This window comes from Aplosporella prunicola (assembly GCF_010093885.1).
Source record: "Aplosporella prunicola CBS 121167 unplaced genomic scaffold K452scaffold_7, whole genome shotgun sequence".
Classification (NCBI taxonomy): domain Eukaryota; kingdom Fungi; phylum Ascomycota; class Dothideomycetes; order Botryosphaeriales; family Aplosporellaceae; genus Aplosporella; species Aplosporella prunicola.
Window position 1 is genome coordinate 539124 of NW_022983535.1, and position 12357 is coordinate 551480.

The 12357-nt window shown below is 57.1% G+C and overlaps 7 protein-coding genes across 7 annotated transcripts; 4 read left to right on the top strand and 3 right to left on the bottom strand.

The window, feature by feature from the left end:
• Positions 1-48: 48 nt before the first annotated feature.
• Positions 49-1481, top strand: K452DRAFT_267305 (uncharacterized protein). The gene is made up of 3 exons (XM_033538837.1): positions 49-150; positions 210-260; positions 324-1481. Exons 1-3 carry the CDS (start codon positions 80-82, stop codon positions 1000-1002), a joined length of 801 nt encoding a protein of 266 aa, XP_033399845.1. The 5' UTR covers positions 49-79; the 3' UTR covers positions 1003-1481.
• K452DRAFT_153542 (uncharacterized protein) lies at positions 1083-1818 on the top strand. The gene has a single exon (XM_033535564.1). It carries the CDS (start codon positions 1164-1166, stop codon positions 1554-1556), a length of 393 nt encoding a protein of 130 aa, XP_033399846.1. The 5' UTR covers positions 1083-1163; the 3' UTR covers positions 1557-1818.
• Positions 1819-2390: 572 nt separating this feature from the next.
• On the bottom strand, positions 2391-3500 carry K452DRAFT_296371 (uncharacterized protein; the record flags this gene model as incomplete). Its single annotated transcript, XM_033541904.1, has 1 exon — positions 2391-3500. The coding sequence occupies one exon, from the start codon at positions 3498-3500 to the stop codon at positions 2391-2393; it is 1110 nt and encodes a 369-aa protein (XP_033399847.1).
• Positions 3501-4642: 1142 nt separating this feature from the next.
• On the bottom strand, positions 4643-5563 carry K452DRAFT_285363 (uncharacterized protein). The gene is made up of 4 exons (XM_033540099.1): positions 5429-5563; positions 4969-5372; positions 4797-4913; positions 4643-4723 (listed from the first exon to the last, which is right to left on the bottom strand). The coding sequence occupies exons 1-4, from the start codon at positions 5429-5431 to the stop codon at positions 4705-4707; spliced, it is 543 nt and encodes a 180-aa protein (XP_033399848.1). The 5' UTR covers positions 5432-5563; the 3' UTR covers positions 4643-4704.
• A 1300-nt stretch (positions 5564-6863) lies between these two features.
• On the top strand, positions 6864-8245 carry K452DRAFT_285365 (uncharacterized protein). Its single transcript, XM_033540100.1, has 4 exons — positions 6864-7061; positions 7126-7297; positions 7712-7798; positions 7869-8245. The coding sequence occupies exons 1-4, from the start codon at positions 6979-6981 to the stop codon at positions 7917-7919; spliced, it is 393 nt and encodes a 130-aa protein (XP_033399849.1). The 5' UTR covers positions 6864-6978; the 3' UTR covers positions 7920-8245.
• On the bottom strand, positions 8229-9131 carry K452DRAFT_325394 (uncharacterized protein; the record flags this gene model as incomplete). Its single annotated transcript, XM_033544773.1, has 4 exons — positions 8229-8299; positions 8426-8653; positions 8973-9057; positions 9117-9131. The coding sequence occupies 4 exons, from the start codon at positions 9129-9131 to the stop codon at positions 8229-8231; spliced, it is 399 nt and encodes a 132-aa protein (XP_033399850.1).
• A 454-nt stretch (positions 9132-9585) lies between these two features.
• K452DRAFT_306760 (uncharacterized protein) lies at positions 9586-11664 on the top strand (the record flags this gene model as incomplete). The annotated part of the gene is made up of 2 exons (XM_033543016.1): positions 9586-9681; positions 9751-11664. The coding sequence occupies 2 exons, from the start codon at positions 9586-9588 to the stop codon at positions 11662-11664; spliced, it is 2010 nt and encodes a 669-aa protein (XP_033399851.1).
• Positions 11665-12357: the final 693 nt, after the last annotated feature.

Sequence of the window (12357 nt, forward strand, 5' to 3'; positions counted from 1 at the left end):
AAGCTTGTGAAACACCAAAGAAAATCATCACCAACTCATTCACCAAGCACCGGCCATTCACCACTCACAACCCACCAACATGCAAGCAAAGCCGGCCAAGTCAGGCAAGACTGTCTTCAAGCTCGACTCGCCCTACACCGCTGTCAGCTGGTACATACAGCTCCCAATGTCTCATTCTCCTCCACGCTCACCACCATCATTTGTCGCAGGCCACAACTGTCCACCTCAGATCACGATGTCATGCTGGAAATGCTCGTCAAGTAAGCGTGAACTGTGACATCGTGTCCAAATTTCCTATAGAGTGTAACCAATCAATCCTGCAGCCTCCTTTCCCCCATAGGCCACCACCGCTCTCTCCACGTGACACCCTCCCAAGGCAAACGCAGCAAAAAGCGCAAGCGTCACGATGACGCTGGAGCCGCAACATCAGACCCTGTCCCGGCGCCGCCGATGCCCGACATCTCCAAATCCATAACCGTCGGCATCAATAGCACGACTCGGCATCTCGAGCAACTAGCAGCGGCCAGGGCGCCTCCAGCGCTCCGTCCCCAAGGCGGAAACGAGCATAAAGAAATTGGTGATGCACCGGCATTGTCCAATTTGGCAATCCTGTTCCTCTTAAAGCCGCCCAACGACATTACGTACGCACACCTGCCGCTCCTGTCGCAGGCAGCTTCAAGCACGCTCCCAGCAGCCACGGCAACGCGTCTGGTCCCTCTCAAGGCATCTTCGGAGCAGAAGCTTGCCTCGGCTTTGGGCCTGCCGCGCGTCGGCGTCGTGGGTGTAATGGAAGGGGCACCAGGCGCGGCACCGCTGCTAGACTACGTGCGCGCGCATCTCGCGGCAGTTGAAGTGCCCTGGATCCGCGAGGCTAAGAATGCGCAGTACCTGGATGTCAACATCCAGGCCGTCAGCACCGGCGCGGGCACGCCGCTCGAGGTGCGCGCGAAAGAGAAGCAAGGAGGGAAGAAGAGCGGGCGCGAGCCGAAGGCGGTGTCGTAATTCTTGCGTGAGCGCGCAGAAAGGAACCATCGGGCGATGGAGTCGCAAGCCTTCTAGACTCTTGTTTACGAGTACAACGCAGCCGATGAGCGGATCAGTTGCCTGTTCCCCGACTTAAGAGGGGCGGGCAGGGTAGCATTTCTACTTTAACCCGGCGTCACATGGGGACACAACCACGTATTCTAGAGCCGCAGGCAAATGAGAGCGCTCAGATTTCTAACTTTCATCAGATGCCACAGCACCACACCCACGCAGCTCATCAAAATCCCCAACCCCCCAACCCCACCTCCAGCTCCACCCCTTACACACAGCGGAAGCGCCAGGCCTGGCCAGGCAGTAATGCCACCCACCCACAACGTCATCAGCAACCGACGCCTCATGAACCGCGAGTCCCCGCAGCAAGCACGCGCTACTCAACGAGACGCAAGAGCGCCCAGCAGGCCGCCAGGCCCCAGCGAAGCATCTCCACTTTCCCCAAGCCGCCGATCCAACACCGGCGCACGCCGGCCAAGCTGCCTAGCCCAGCAGACAGGCCCCTCCGCAAAGCCAGGTAGAGCACTCTAGAGTAGGGAGGTAGGCGGCGGGCTGGGTTGCGTGCGCTCACTCGCGCGCGCGCGCGCCCTAGTAGCTGCCGCAACCGGCTGCAAGCGGGCAGGCGGGGCCCAAGCCGGCACGCCGGCGCTGCCACTACCCGCGCGGCGAACCGCGCCTGGGGGGGCCAGCCCGGCGGGCGTTAGTTCTGGGCCCTGGCCCCAAGCCTCCAAGGGAGTGTCCCGCGCGCGCGGGCTGATCGGTCTTAGTGCGGAGAAGTCTGAAAAGTGGGGGGTGGGCCTGCCGGCGGGGGAGGCGTGTTTTGTTGGACGCCCTTTGTTGGTGTTTGGGATGACGGAGGCAGGGGGGTGGGCTTTTTCGGTGCGCCGTTTGGGGCGTGCCTGCTGCGTGGTTGTTTGTTTGCTGCTTGTTTGCCTGTCTATTTGTCGTTTCTCGATGCGCTTTTGATGGAAAGAGGTTTTAAAAAAGCAAACACTTTGGACTCCTATAATGATGCTATCAAAGCTACTACAGTAGAAAATACAATAACGAAGGTGAAAGGGAGGCCTCAAAAAGCTCTCGTAACTACCTAATGCCACTGAGCGGGCTGAGCTGGTGAATGTGATACGGAGAAGGAAAATGTTTCTGAGATGCGACCATAGCGCCTTCCAATATACCATCAGTATGCGCCTCATATATGTCCATGCCCTAACATGTGCAGTTTCGATCAGCGAAAAACAAAGTGGGAAAGAAAGGCTCGAGTGAAAATCGCAAGCAAAGAACGTGCCAGAGTTCATCATCCGTCATCCATCAAGCGTTAGGTTAAACCAAAAAAAGGGAAATCCGTACTCCAGTGCCTACGCCCAAATACCGTCAATACTCTTGATGCGCTCCTCGAGCGCGCCAACCTCGCCCTTCTGCCCCGCCCACCACATCTCAAACTCGCGCACCACCGCCAGCGCGCTGCGCACCTGCTCCTCGATGCGCTCCTCGTCGGAGAGCTCGAACGCCGAGGCAGCGGGGGACGACCTGGCGGCCTCGATAATCACGTCGCCCACCCGCTTGCACTCGATCCACTGCGACTCGACCTTGCGCGCCGAGTGGCGCAGCCGCACCAGCGCCACGCAGCGCAGCTCCGCCAGCTCCGCCGCATAGTAGGCCGCATGCGGATGGCGCGGCGTGGGCATGAAGCCGTGCGGGTGCAGCGGCAGCAGCGGCGCCGAGAGCTTGCCGTTGGCCATGAGGACCGCGGCCGTGCCGAGGCTGGAGTTGCTGGGCTCGGCGCCCAGTTTCACGTCTGGCCGAGGCCCAGACATCGAGTACCGCTGCGGAGATGGCTGTTGCCAGGGCTTGCTGGGAAGAGCCAGGGGCGATGGAAGCTGGAGTGGTGTGGCTGGAAGAGGCGTCGAAGGTGACGAGTTTGAGTCGCCGAAGTCTACGGCTATGCTCGAGTCCGAAGGAGTCAAGGCTGGCGTGGAAAGAGATGGGGTTGCGAGGGAATCGTGGCGTCCACGTGGAGCTTTGGCGGCTTCCATCGTCATGACGTCGAAGAGATCTTCGAGTCCTGGCTGCCCGGGAGCGATGCTGCCACTGCCATATTCGAATGGATCCTCAGTTTCATCCTTGTTGGAGGTCTCTGAGAACTTGTCGAGCTGCAGTTCTTCTTTCATCTCGTGCAGGCGGTCCAAACCTGTCAGGACGGCTGCGCCAGCGTGTTGCATACTCGCTACAGTGGCCCGGAGTCGGGAGGGCAGGCGATACCAGAGGCCGTCGGGCATGCTCCATTCAAGCAGATGAGCGGGGTCATAACTGAACGCATCGACATCTTTTGGGCAGTGCGTCCGAGGTGCCGAAACGTCGGGCCCGGTGGAGAAAGTGCGCCGCACAGAGAGGCGGCGCATGTGCCGGTTAGGTGATGAGCCGCCAGCGGCAATCGAATAGGATTGCTTAGAAGCAACGGCTGCCATGGTGAAGGTTATTGTAGTCGAGGTATGGTAATGTTGATAATGTGTTAAGGGTTGAAAGCTTTGGCGTTGCGGGGCGTGCTGAGGGCTTTTATGTGTTTTAGGTGTGTCAGGGAATAGGTTCCAGCCGGGCGGTAAAGAAAAGTTTGGCTGACGCGGCCTTGAGTTTATGGGTTAACAATGGAAGAGGTAAGAGTAAAGTCTTGGGTGCCCGCTGGGATGGGAAAGCGGGTATGACGGAAGGGCGAGCGGGAGGTGCCTACTCAAATAGCACGACAACGACAGTGAAATAATTCGACCAACCTAAGCAGCATCTCCACACATTCCGTAGAGTACCCCTTCAGTGGCCTGACGCAGTCCAACCAAAGGCGACGGATATGGCAAAGGTGCCATGGCGGCTACCTCCAGAACATTCTAAGCCCCGAAGCAGCTAGTGTCTAGGCGCGCGAACCCGCCCTTTGCGCAGACCTGCGGGGTCCGGGGTCGTATTCCGCAGAACGCCTGCGTCCAGCATCGGGTCAACAAAACCGGCAGAGACGCCTCCTGTCGGGCGCCGACGCCAAGAGCGTTGCACGCTGCATGGACGTCGTACCTCGTCGCAGCGGGATAAGGCTGATGAACTGCTGCCACATCGGATACTTTCGGATCGGTGAGCCCGGTCTGTCGCCGGGCTACCACCATCTGACGTCTAGTGCCCATTGTCAATGAACATGAAGGATGTGTAGCCGGGATCCTGCCGAAGCGTGTCTCGTTCCGCTGCAGTGTGCATGATCTGGTTGTTAAGTGGATCAAGCGAGACGGCGCAGTATGCGGCAACTCGCGCGGCTATGCTGAATCCGCCCCGTACCGCAGTTGACTGCCCCCCTGCACCGCCCTAGATAGCAGCCACAATGCTGCGGATGACTGGTCTTGACGGCCTAGTCTGATGAGCGAAATATGACTGACGAACGGCTGCCCTACGGAGCAGACCTCCGGTCCGGCCATCTCACATCTCGAGCCGGATCGAGCATTTGAGCCTTTGGGCATATGTAGGTTGCACCTACCCCTTGCAGGCGAGCGATTTTCATTTCATCCGGGGCTATATCAGCTCACACGCAAGCACGAGATGGCGAATACACACGTGTCATACGCTTTTGTCCAATCTACCTGTTTGATTCAGACACGCACTGGATGAATGCCATTCGACTGGAATGCTAGCCGTATATCTCTATTGTGCGTTCGGCAACCTGGAAAATGATAAGAAAATATGCATCAGCACTCTGCATGGCCACGTGGACGTTGTAAAAAAGCTCCTCTTACCTCTCAATCAAGTGAAGTCCAGACGCGGTCTCCACCACTCCACTAATTTCTCCCGGCTGCAGTGCGAACGCAGCATCCTCGAATTCCCGCTGCATGTCGCCCCGCTTGAAGAAACCACTGTGGGTCGGTAGTTAGCTTCCGTCAAGCGATTTCTAATCCGAGTACAACTCACAGGTCTCCTGCTTTGCGCGCACTGCTACAGTCGGACTCGGTGGTAGCTAGCTCGCCCAAGCTTATCTCGCCCGACTTGATGCGCTGCTCGTGTCCCTTCAGAACCTCCAGCGCCTCTTCCTTAGTACGCGTGATCTTGGCCTCGCGCCAGCTCGAGGGCCTCCGGCTTCCTTCGTGCTTGACGAGCAAGTGCGCGGCGCGAATCGTATCCTGCCCTCCGCCCTGAGCCAAAGCGTCGCCGGCCTTGGAGCTGTGGTACGAGGCCATGAAAACCTTCAGCTTCTCGGGGTCGGTGCCCTCGGGCGAGTCCCATCTCGACTCAGCTGTCGCCGGGTTGAAGTAGTATGGAAGGCCCTTGGACTTGGAGGTGCGCACCTCCCAGCCAGAGGGAAGACCGGTCTCAGCCTGGGGCGTGATTAGAACAAGGCAGTACAGCCTTGGGACGGCGCGATTCAGCTTACCATAGCGGTGTTTGAGGGAAGCTAGATTGTTTGCGATAGAGGAGATGGTTCCGTGCAATGAGTTGGTGGGGTTGGAGGCTTGAGTTTGTGACCTTGTGCTTGGGTGTTTGTGTTTCTTGTGAACTTGAGTGCGGGGCAGCTTCCGACGATCTGCGGAGCCCATGTCGGCCCTTGTCACGTCACACATCAAAGCCATCTTCAGCTCCCACCGACCGCGTCGTCTCACCCTCGCCGTCCGGTGGTAGCAGGCTTCAACACGATCGCTGCACGTGGGCAGTCACACGACAACTTCGCCGAGATTCTAGATGCCTCGTTGGCCGGCGGTAGCCTACCACGCGCGCGTAGGCCGCGTCTAGTTAAGGTCGAAACGCACTGCAGACCGGAGCTTTTTCCTCCATGTGCGGTGCTACCTCATCCAGCCGAGAGGGAGGAATACAGTGTCACAGCCTTCCATTCGTCCGCTTTTGTTAAATCGTCTACGTTTGTTTGGACGGGAGCTAAATTCCAACTTTCCCCGGCAGCTAGGGTGACCTGCAGTGGCTTGCCTTAGCTTGCCAGAGATGCAGCTGCCTGGTGAGATGGAGCGTGGCACAGCGTGCGCAAGACATCACGGGAAGCGGCTCAGCCTGCATCAATACCCGTCCCTGACCCGACGATGTCTGGGGACCTGGCTCCAGATCCTCCCTGCCTGACGATCCTCCAAGGGCTGCTGCATGCATCTCTGCCTCCATCTACTGCAGCATCTCGTGTACTCTGGAGGCGCGCGAATGGTATCACATTCCACGTGTCCATGACCTGTCGCATGGTCTAAGGCTAGAGGTTTGCTTACCGGAGCATGAGGCATCAACCAACTAGCATGGATGCAGGGCCGCCTATCCGGGACACCGACATATCAAATACGTATGTATGTACAAATATAGCTTTGAAGTTGTCGCAGGTGGCTGTGGTGGACACGGAGCGTGCTTGCTGCTTGATTGAGCAACCTACCTAGGAGTATGCAACTAATTAGTGCTCCAATGTCACTACGGATTACCTTTATTACCACAGTATTGTTTGTGGCAAGCATTTGCTTTTCCCCTTAGCGCATGTCAAATATTGCACTTAATTCCAGGACCGGTTCGCATATTGCTTTGGTTCAGGTAAACATACCGACTTGCCGGAATCCCTTTGGCAGATGAAGGGCGCTTGCATCCCCTGCGATCCTCAGTAGCAGATGCCACCAAGTGCACGCGCTAAGGCACGTGGGACAAAGGTCTCCATGTATTAAGATATGAATGACTCTTTATTTGAGGAAGGCCGGAACTAGAGTCATGCGCGTGCCAAGGCCGTGCTGCCATTCAGGGCGGGTGAAAAGCGGCGGCTTGGGCGTTGATCGCTTCCGTTCCCTACACAACACCCAGCAGCTGTCCGCCGCCGCCCGCGAAACCGACCTTCACCTCCCACGTCCAACAAGCATAAGCTTCTGCTGCTACCACCCGCAGCTCACCTAAGCCCCCAGCCGTCGCCTCAACACGACCCTCGATCAAAGCGACGACACGGTAACCCACGTCATGTCTGGCTACGCCTCCCCAGCGCCCTCGGATGGCGCCAACGAGCGCTCCAAGAAGGTCATGTTCAGGTTCTGCGCCGAATGGTAATCCTTCTTCTCCCTTCCGCCGCCCTCTATCCTCTCGAGGCAAGCTAACACTATGTCACAGTTCCAACCTGCTCTACCCCAAGGAAGACGAGTCGACGCGCCAGCTCATGTTCGCCTGCCGGACCTGCAGCTACAGCCAAGATGCCGACACGGCGTGCATCTACCGCAACGACATGCACAACACGGCGTCCGAAACGGCCGGTGTGACGAGTGACTTGGGCCAAGACCCGACGGTTAGTAGTGCCAGCGCTTCTGCTGCCCCCTCACACAGCATCAACACTTGTTCTGGCGAGCACCACTCCAGCAATAGCTATAGCAACGGCATGGTGGAGGAAGACATGGACATGGACCTGGACGAGATGGACCTCGCCGCCGCCGACGGCGTCCCGCCTTTCTGCACCATGTGCGGCCAGGAGATCTTCTGTGAGGTTTGCGGAGAAGATGCGCCGGATGCGGGTCTATTCATCGAGGCCGACGACCCCGACACGTCCATGGGCGGTATGCACGAGCATCGAGAAGATGGCCAGTGAACGGACAGCGAGAGCGGAATCTGTGGCTTCGAGTTTGATTTTGTCATGATCATTGTCCTTGTTAGTGTGCGTTGAGTTTTTAAAGCTCCACCCGCTAACTTTGCCTCTGATATTTAGCTGCCCAGGGCGAAGGAACCATGCCCCAAGTGCGGCGAGGAGGCAGTGTTCTTCCAGTCACAGCAGCGGACGGCTGAGACCGGCATGGTATGGCCCTCTTCTTCTACCTTGTTTCTCATTTACTTCGGTTCGGAGGCTCACTAGACCTTCCCTTTAGAAACTCTACTACGTGTGCGTCAGCCCGACCTGCGGCCTCGTGTGGCAGTAGGCGCGGCGCCGCTCGTGGGGATGGTTTGAAGGATGGTATCGAGGCCCAAGGGATAGCATTTGTACGAACTCTATGTGGTCACGTCTGGTTATCAAAAGGGAAATCGAGCATGGAGTTACAGGGGAGATTTTGCTCTGTTTTTACTGGCTTTTCTCTGTCTTTACATGGCGTTTTGTAAACAACAAATCCGGGGGTTTCTGATACCCAAACGGTCCGGCATAGAGGCACAATGTTTCTACTGATTTTCTCAACGACCACATGCCTTCTTTACTCCGCTACTCCTCCGCTCATATGCTTCTTTCAATATTTTTACACATGCTGCGGGGCCATAGAGAGAATCTTGGACCATTGCGTCTTGCGGAGCTCAGCTCCAACGACACCTATATACGAAGACAAATAATTAGCGATGTTTTGCACATAATATAGCCAGTATCGGCCATTCCAGAAAGCAAGATGCTCTCATCTTCCCATATCCAGCTTCTTCAATAGCAACGCAGCAGACTTACCGTTAAGACGGGTTCCAATAGGCTCGCCAGACTTATTTATCAAGACGCACGCATTATCGTCGAACCTGACGACCGAGCCGTCTGGCCTCTGGATCTTCTTGGCCGTGCGAACGACGACGGCGTGCCGGATGTCACCACGGCGCACCTTGTTCGCAGCGCTGACGGAGACGCTGCCGGAGTCGGCACCGAAAGCACGCTGCTTCTGCACGACAACAATGATGCGGTCACCTAAAGAAGACGAGGATGTCAGAGGAGTGTGTCTCGGGGAGGTGGTGTGGTGAAGCAGGATGCGGCGACGATGCAGCGGTGCTGGAAGATGATTGCGAGGCGCGCAACATGGGTGTTATGAGCAGTAGTCTTGCAGTCCATCTCAATGCTCTTGGCACATGCAGTATATCGATATCTCGAGACATCTTGTCCGCGGAGTGGGTCCATGCTCGGAGGAGGGTTGTGCGTGTGAAGAGGCGATTGACGACGTCGCCATAGCATTGACGGCAGAGCTAAGGCGCAAATGGAGCGCAGTGGGATATTGGAGGACTCCACATACCGATCGACGCGGCGGCCTTCTTGCGCAAGACCTGGACGCACTCGACGATGGCGGCGCCGGAGTTGTCGATGCAGTTGACGAGGGACTGCCGGGGCAAGTGGGTTAGCCTTGTGGTGCGAGGAGCGGAGAGGGCACAGCGTCTACCTTGAGCTGGATCATGCTGGGTGAATGTTGGCGCGGGCCTCCTCGTCCACTTCCACGCGATCAGAGTGGCAGATGATCGATGTCGAGGTTCGAGAAATGTCGCCGGTTAGTTCCGCGGCGCCGGCGCTGGGCCTTTGCGCCTGGACCGGGGTGCAAGCGGATTGCATTTCACTTCCCAGCCTCCACATCCCCCCGGCCTTGTGGCTTTGTGCTGACCTTGATTCACTCCAGTTGACCCAATGCTGCATTCACGGCCTGCGCTGCCCAGGTAGCGCCCGACCGCTCCTCTTCTTTCGCTTTCGTCTATGCTTCCTTTTGCTTTCTCGTGCAACCTGCCTTTTCCTATAGCGCCCAGGCGCACGATCCTCTCTTTGCTGCTCTACGTCACCTCACCTCTCCTTTTCCTTCCGCCAGGCCTTGTCGCCGCCTGCGCCGCTTCTCACCTCTCTCCTCGCCGTAAGCGCTTGCCATGGCTCTCAAAGATGCGCTGGCCAAGAAGGGCGGCTTGACCCTGTCGCAACTGGCAAACTACGACGACCTGGCTACCGATGCTCTCGTCGACCGCGTAAGTTCCTTCGCGCGCCGCCGCGCAGAGGTATATCATAAAACACACTGACCTAACACTAAAGCGCAGGTCTACTTTTGGACCACCATTCGCAAGAATCGCATGAGGTATTCCGCTTGCCGCGGTCTCCATGAGGAGGACATCGCCAAGATATTACGTGACACAGTAATCATTAACAAAGACCCGGCCAAAGCCATGGATCAGTTACTGGAGCAGCCTGGCCTGAAAAAGTATTTGCAAAGACTGGGAACCAAGGACGAAAAGGAGCATTTCAAGAGGCACCTCCGCAAGTACGTCAACATTTATATGCCGGATTGCCCGTGGGAGGTCTCAACCACGAATCGCTATACCATTGTCAGCCATGAAGCCTCCGTTGTTGCGCGAAAAGAAATCAAAAAGAACGAGGTCATAAAGTATTTGTGCGGTATCCAGGTCGCCATGACGAAGGAGGAAGAAGAGACGCTTGACCTCAACAAGCGCGATTTCAGCATTGTCATGTCCAGTCGCAAAAAGGCGCCCTCCCTCTTCCTCGGCCCCGCGCGGTTTGCGAACCACGACTGTGAGGCGAATGCGCGATTAACCACCGCCGGTCCGAATGGAATGGCCATTGTCTCGAAAAGGGATATTGAAGTGGGCGAGGAGATTACGGTGTCTTACGGCGAGGATTACTTTGGGGAGGACAATTGCGAATGTCTTTGCGCAACTTGCGAAAAGTACAGGCGCAACGGCTGGGGCCCGACCAAGGATTCAGACAGCGAAACCACGGCCGAGGAACCGCAAGAACCAGAACACGATGGTCCGTACTCGTTCAGAAAGAAGAGGCGGTATGGAACGGATTCGGCCATAGCTTCGCGCGACACGACAACGGAGCCGACTTCAACGGATAGGCGGAAAAGGAGGAAAACGAACGCTTCGCAACCGCATGATTCGCCTAAATCGCAGTCAAAGAAGCCACGAAAAAACAGCATTCCACAGATCAAGATGGAGCGTACAGACTCGCAAGTGAGCCAGGAGGCCCCGGCATCGACTATTGAGGAAGAGCAACGGCCTACCACTGCGTCCGCCAAATTAAGGGCGATGCGGATTCAGCAGCGCAACTCTTGGTTTGCTACGGTATTGGCCGCACCTGAAAGTTTTAGCGCGAGTTCGCCAGGCTCACTCAGTGATGCGTCTCAACCTTCTACACAATCGACTGCAGCCACCTCCGTTGACGAGGAAGTTTCGCCAAAGATACATCCGGTTAGGCAGCTGAAGACTGCTGATATTGGAACCTCTCGACCTGTGAATGGCATTTCCGAAGCCGCACAGCCTCCCATTGAAGTCAAAGTAGATGCGTCCGAGGTCCAGGTCACCAACTCCGGCACCCATCCACGCAGAGAATCCTCAGAATCCGCGCTTTCCGAGCTCTCCGACAGTGTCGCCTTCGACGATGCCAACCAGCAACTTGTGCGGCAAAAACGGTTAAAAACGCCTCCACGGACCCGCTCGCAGTCGCACGCCGCACACCCGCCTCCCGTTCCGATCCCCACGATTGAATCGACGGAGCCAGAAGATGCCTACCAGCGGCATCCAGGCGACTACACGCTAACCCCGCTTCTCCTAGCCGCAAAGTACAGCCGATGGGTCGTCTGCCGAACATGCGACGCAGACTTCGTCCAAGAAGAGGCCTACCTCACGCGGGCGGCATGTCCGCGGTGCGAGCGGCACAGCAAGCTGTACGGGTACACGTGGCCGAAAACGGACAAGGAGGGCAAGTACGATTCCGAGGAACGGGTGATGGACCACCGCATCATCAACCGCTTCATCCCTCCGGACGAGGAACGGGAGATACGGAAAGGCAAGAAGACATTGCAGGAGGAGCTGGCGAAGCGGCGGGCGAGCAGCATAAGCGAGGCGGAGAGGACGAGGACGGAGAGCGAGGGACTGAGCACGCCGAGAAGGGGCGGCAGGACGCGGAGCAGGCTTTCGGCGGTTTTCGCATAGGCGCGGGTGCGCGGACGAGCTGTGGTAGCGTGCGAGGTCTTTTGGTGCTGAAAGCGAGATTTGGATTAAGATACCAAGCCATAACTGGGAGGGAAGGAACATCGGTTCTTGGGAGTTTGTGTGAAGCCGTCCAATGGTGATGACGGCTACAGGAGCAGGCAGGGGCAATGGGGACATTGGGCGTAGAAGGACATATACCTATCTAAGCACACGGGCGGGGGGAGACATAACACACGCACAGGGCGTAGAGGCGGCCACTCTTCTCCAGCACGGGCGAAACAACACACAGCACACGAAGCAACGGCGCGCGGGCGTTAAGTATTTGATATCAGTCCCATCGTCCCGCACACAGGACGGGGCAAGCCGGGAAACTATTCAAGGACGGATTCAGGGTTTTTGCAAGGCATTGGCTTCTTTTTCTCGTTTTTCTCTTTTTCTCTGTAATATAATCTGCCTGCGTTGCGTTGCGTGGGGTTTTTTCACTGCTGAGTCTTCATTTGCGCTTGCGCTTGCGTTCAATGGCCTCCGTTGACTACCCGGTCGGGACGCTTGCATTGTCGGCGTTGGGTCTGGTACTAGTGTGGGTGGATAGTATGGTATTGGTATGGCGTGTTGCTGCTGCTGCGGCGGCGGCGGCGCCGCTGAGCTCTGGCTTTAAGTGCGTGGCGGGATTGTGCTCAATGGACTTTTTTT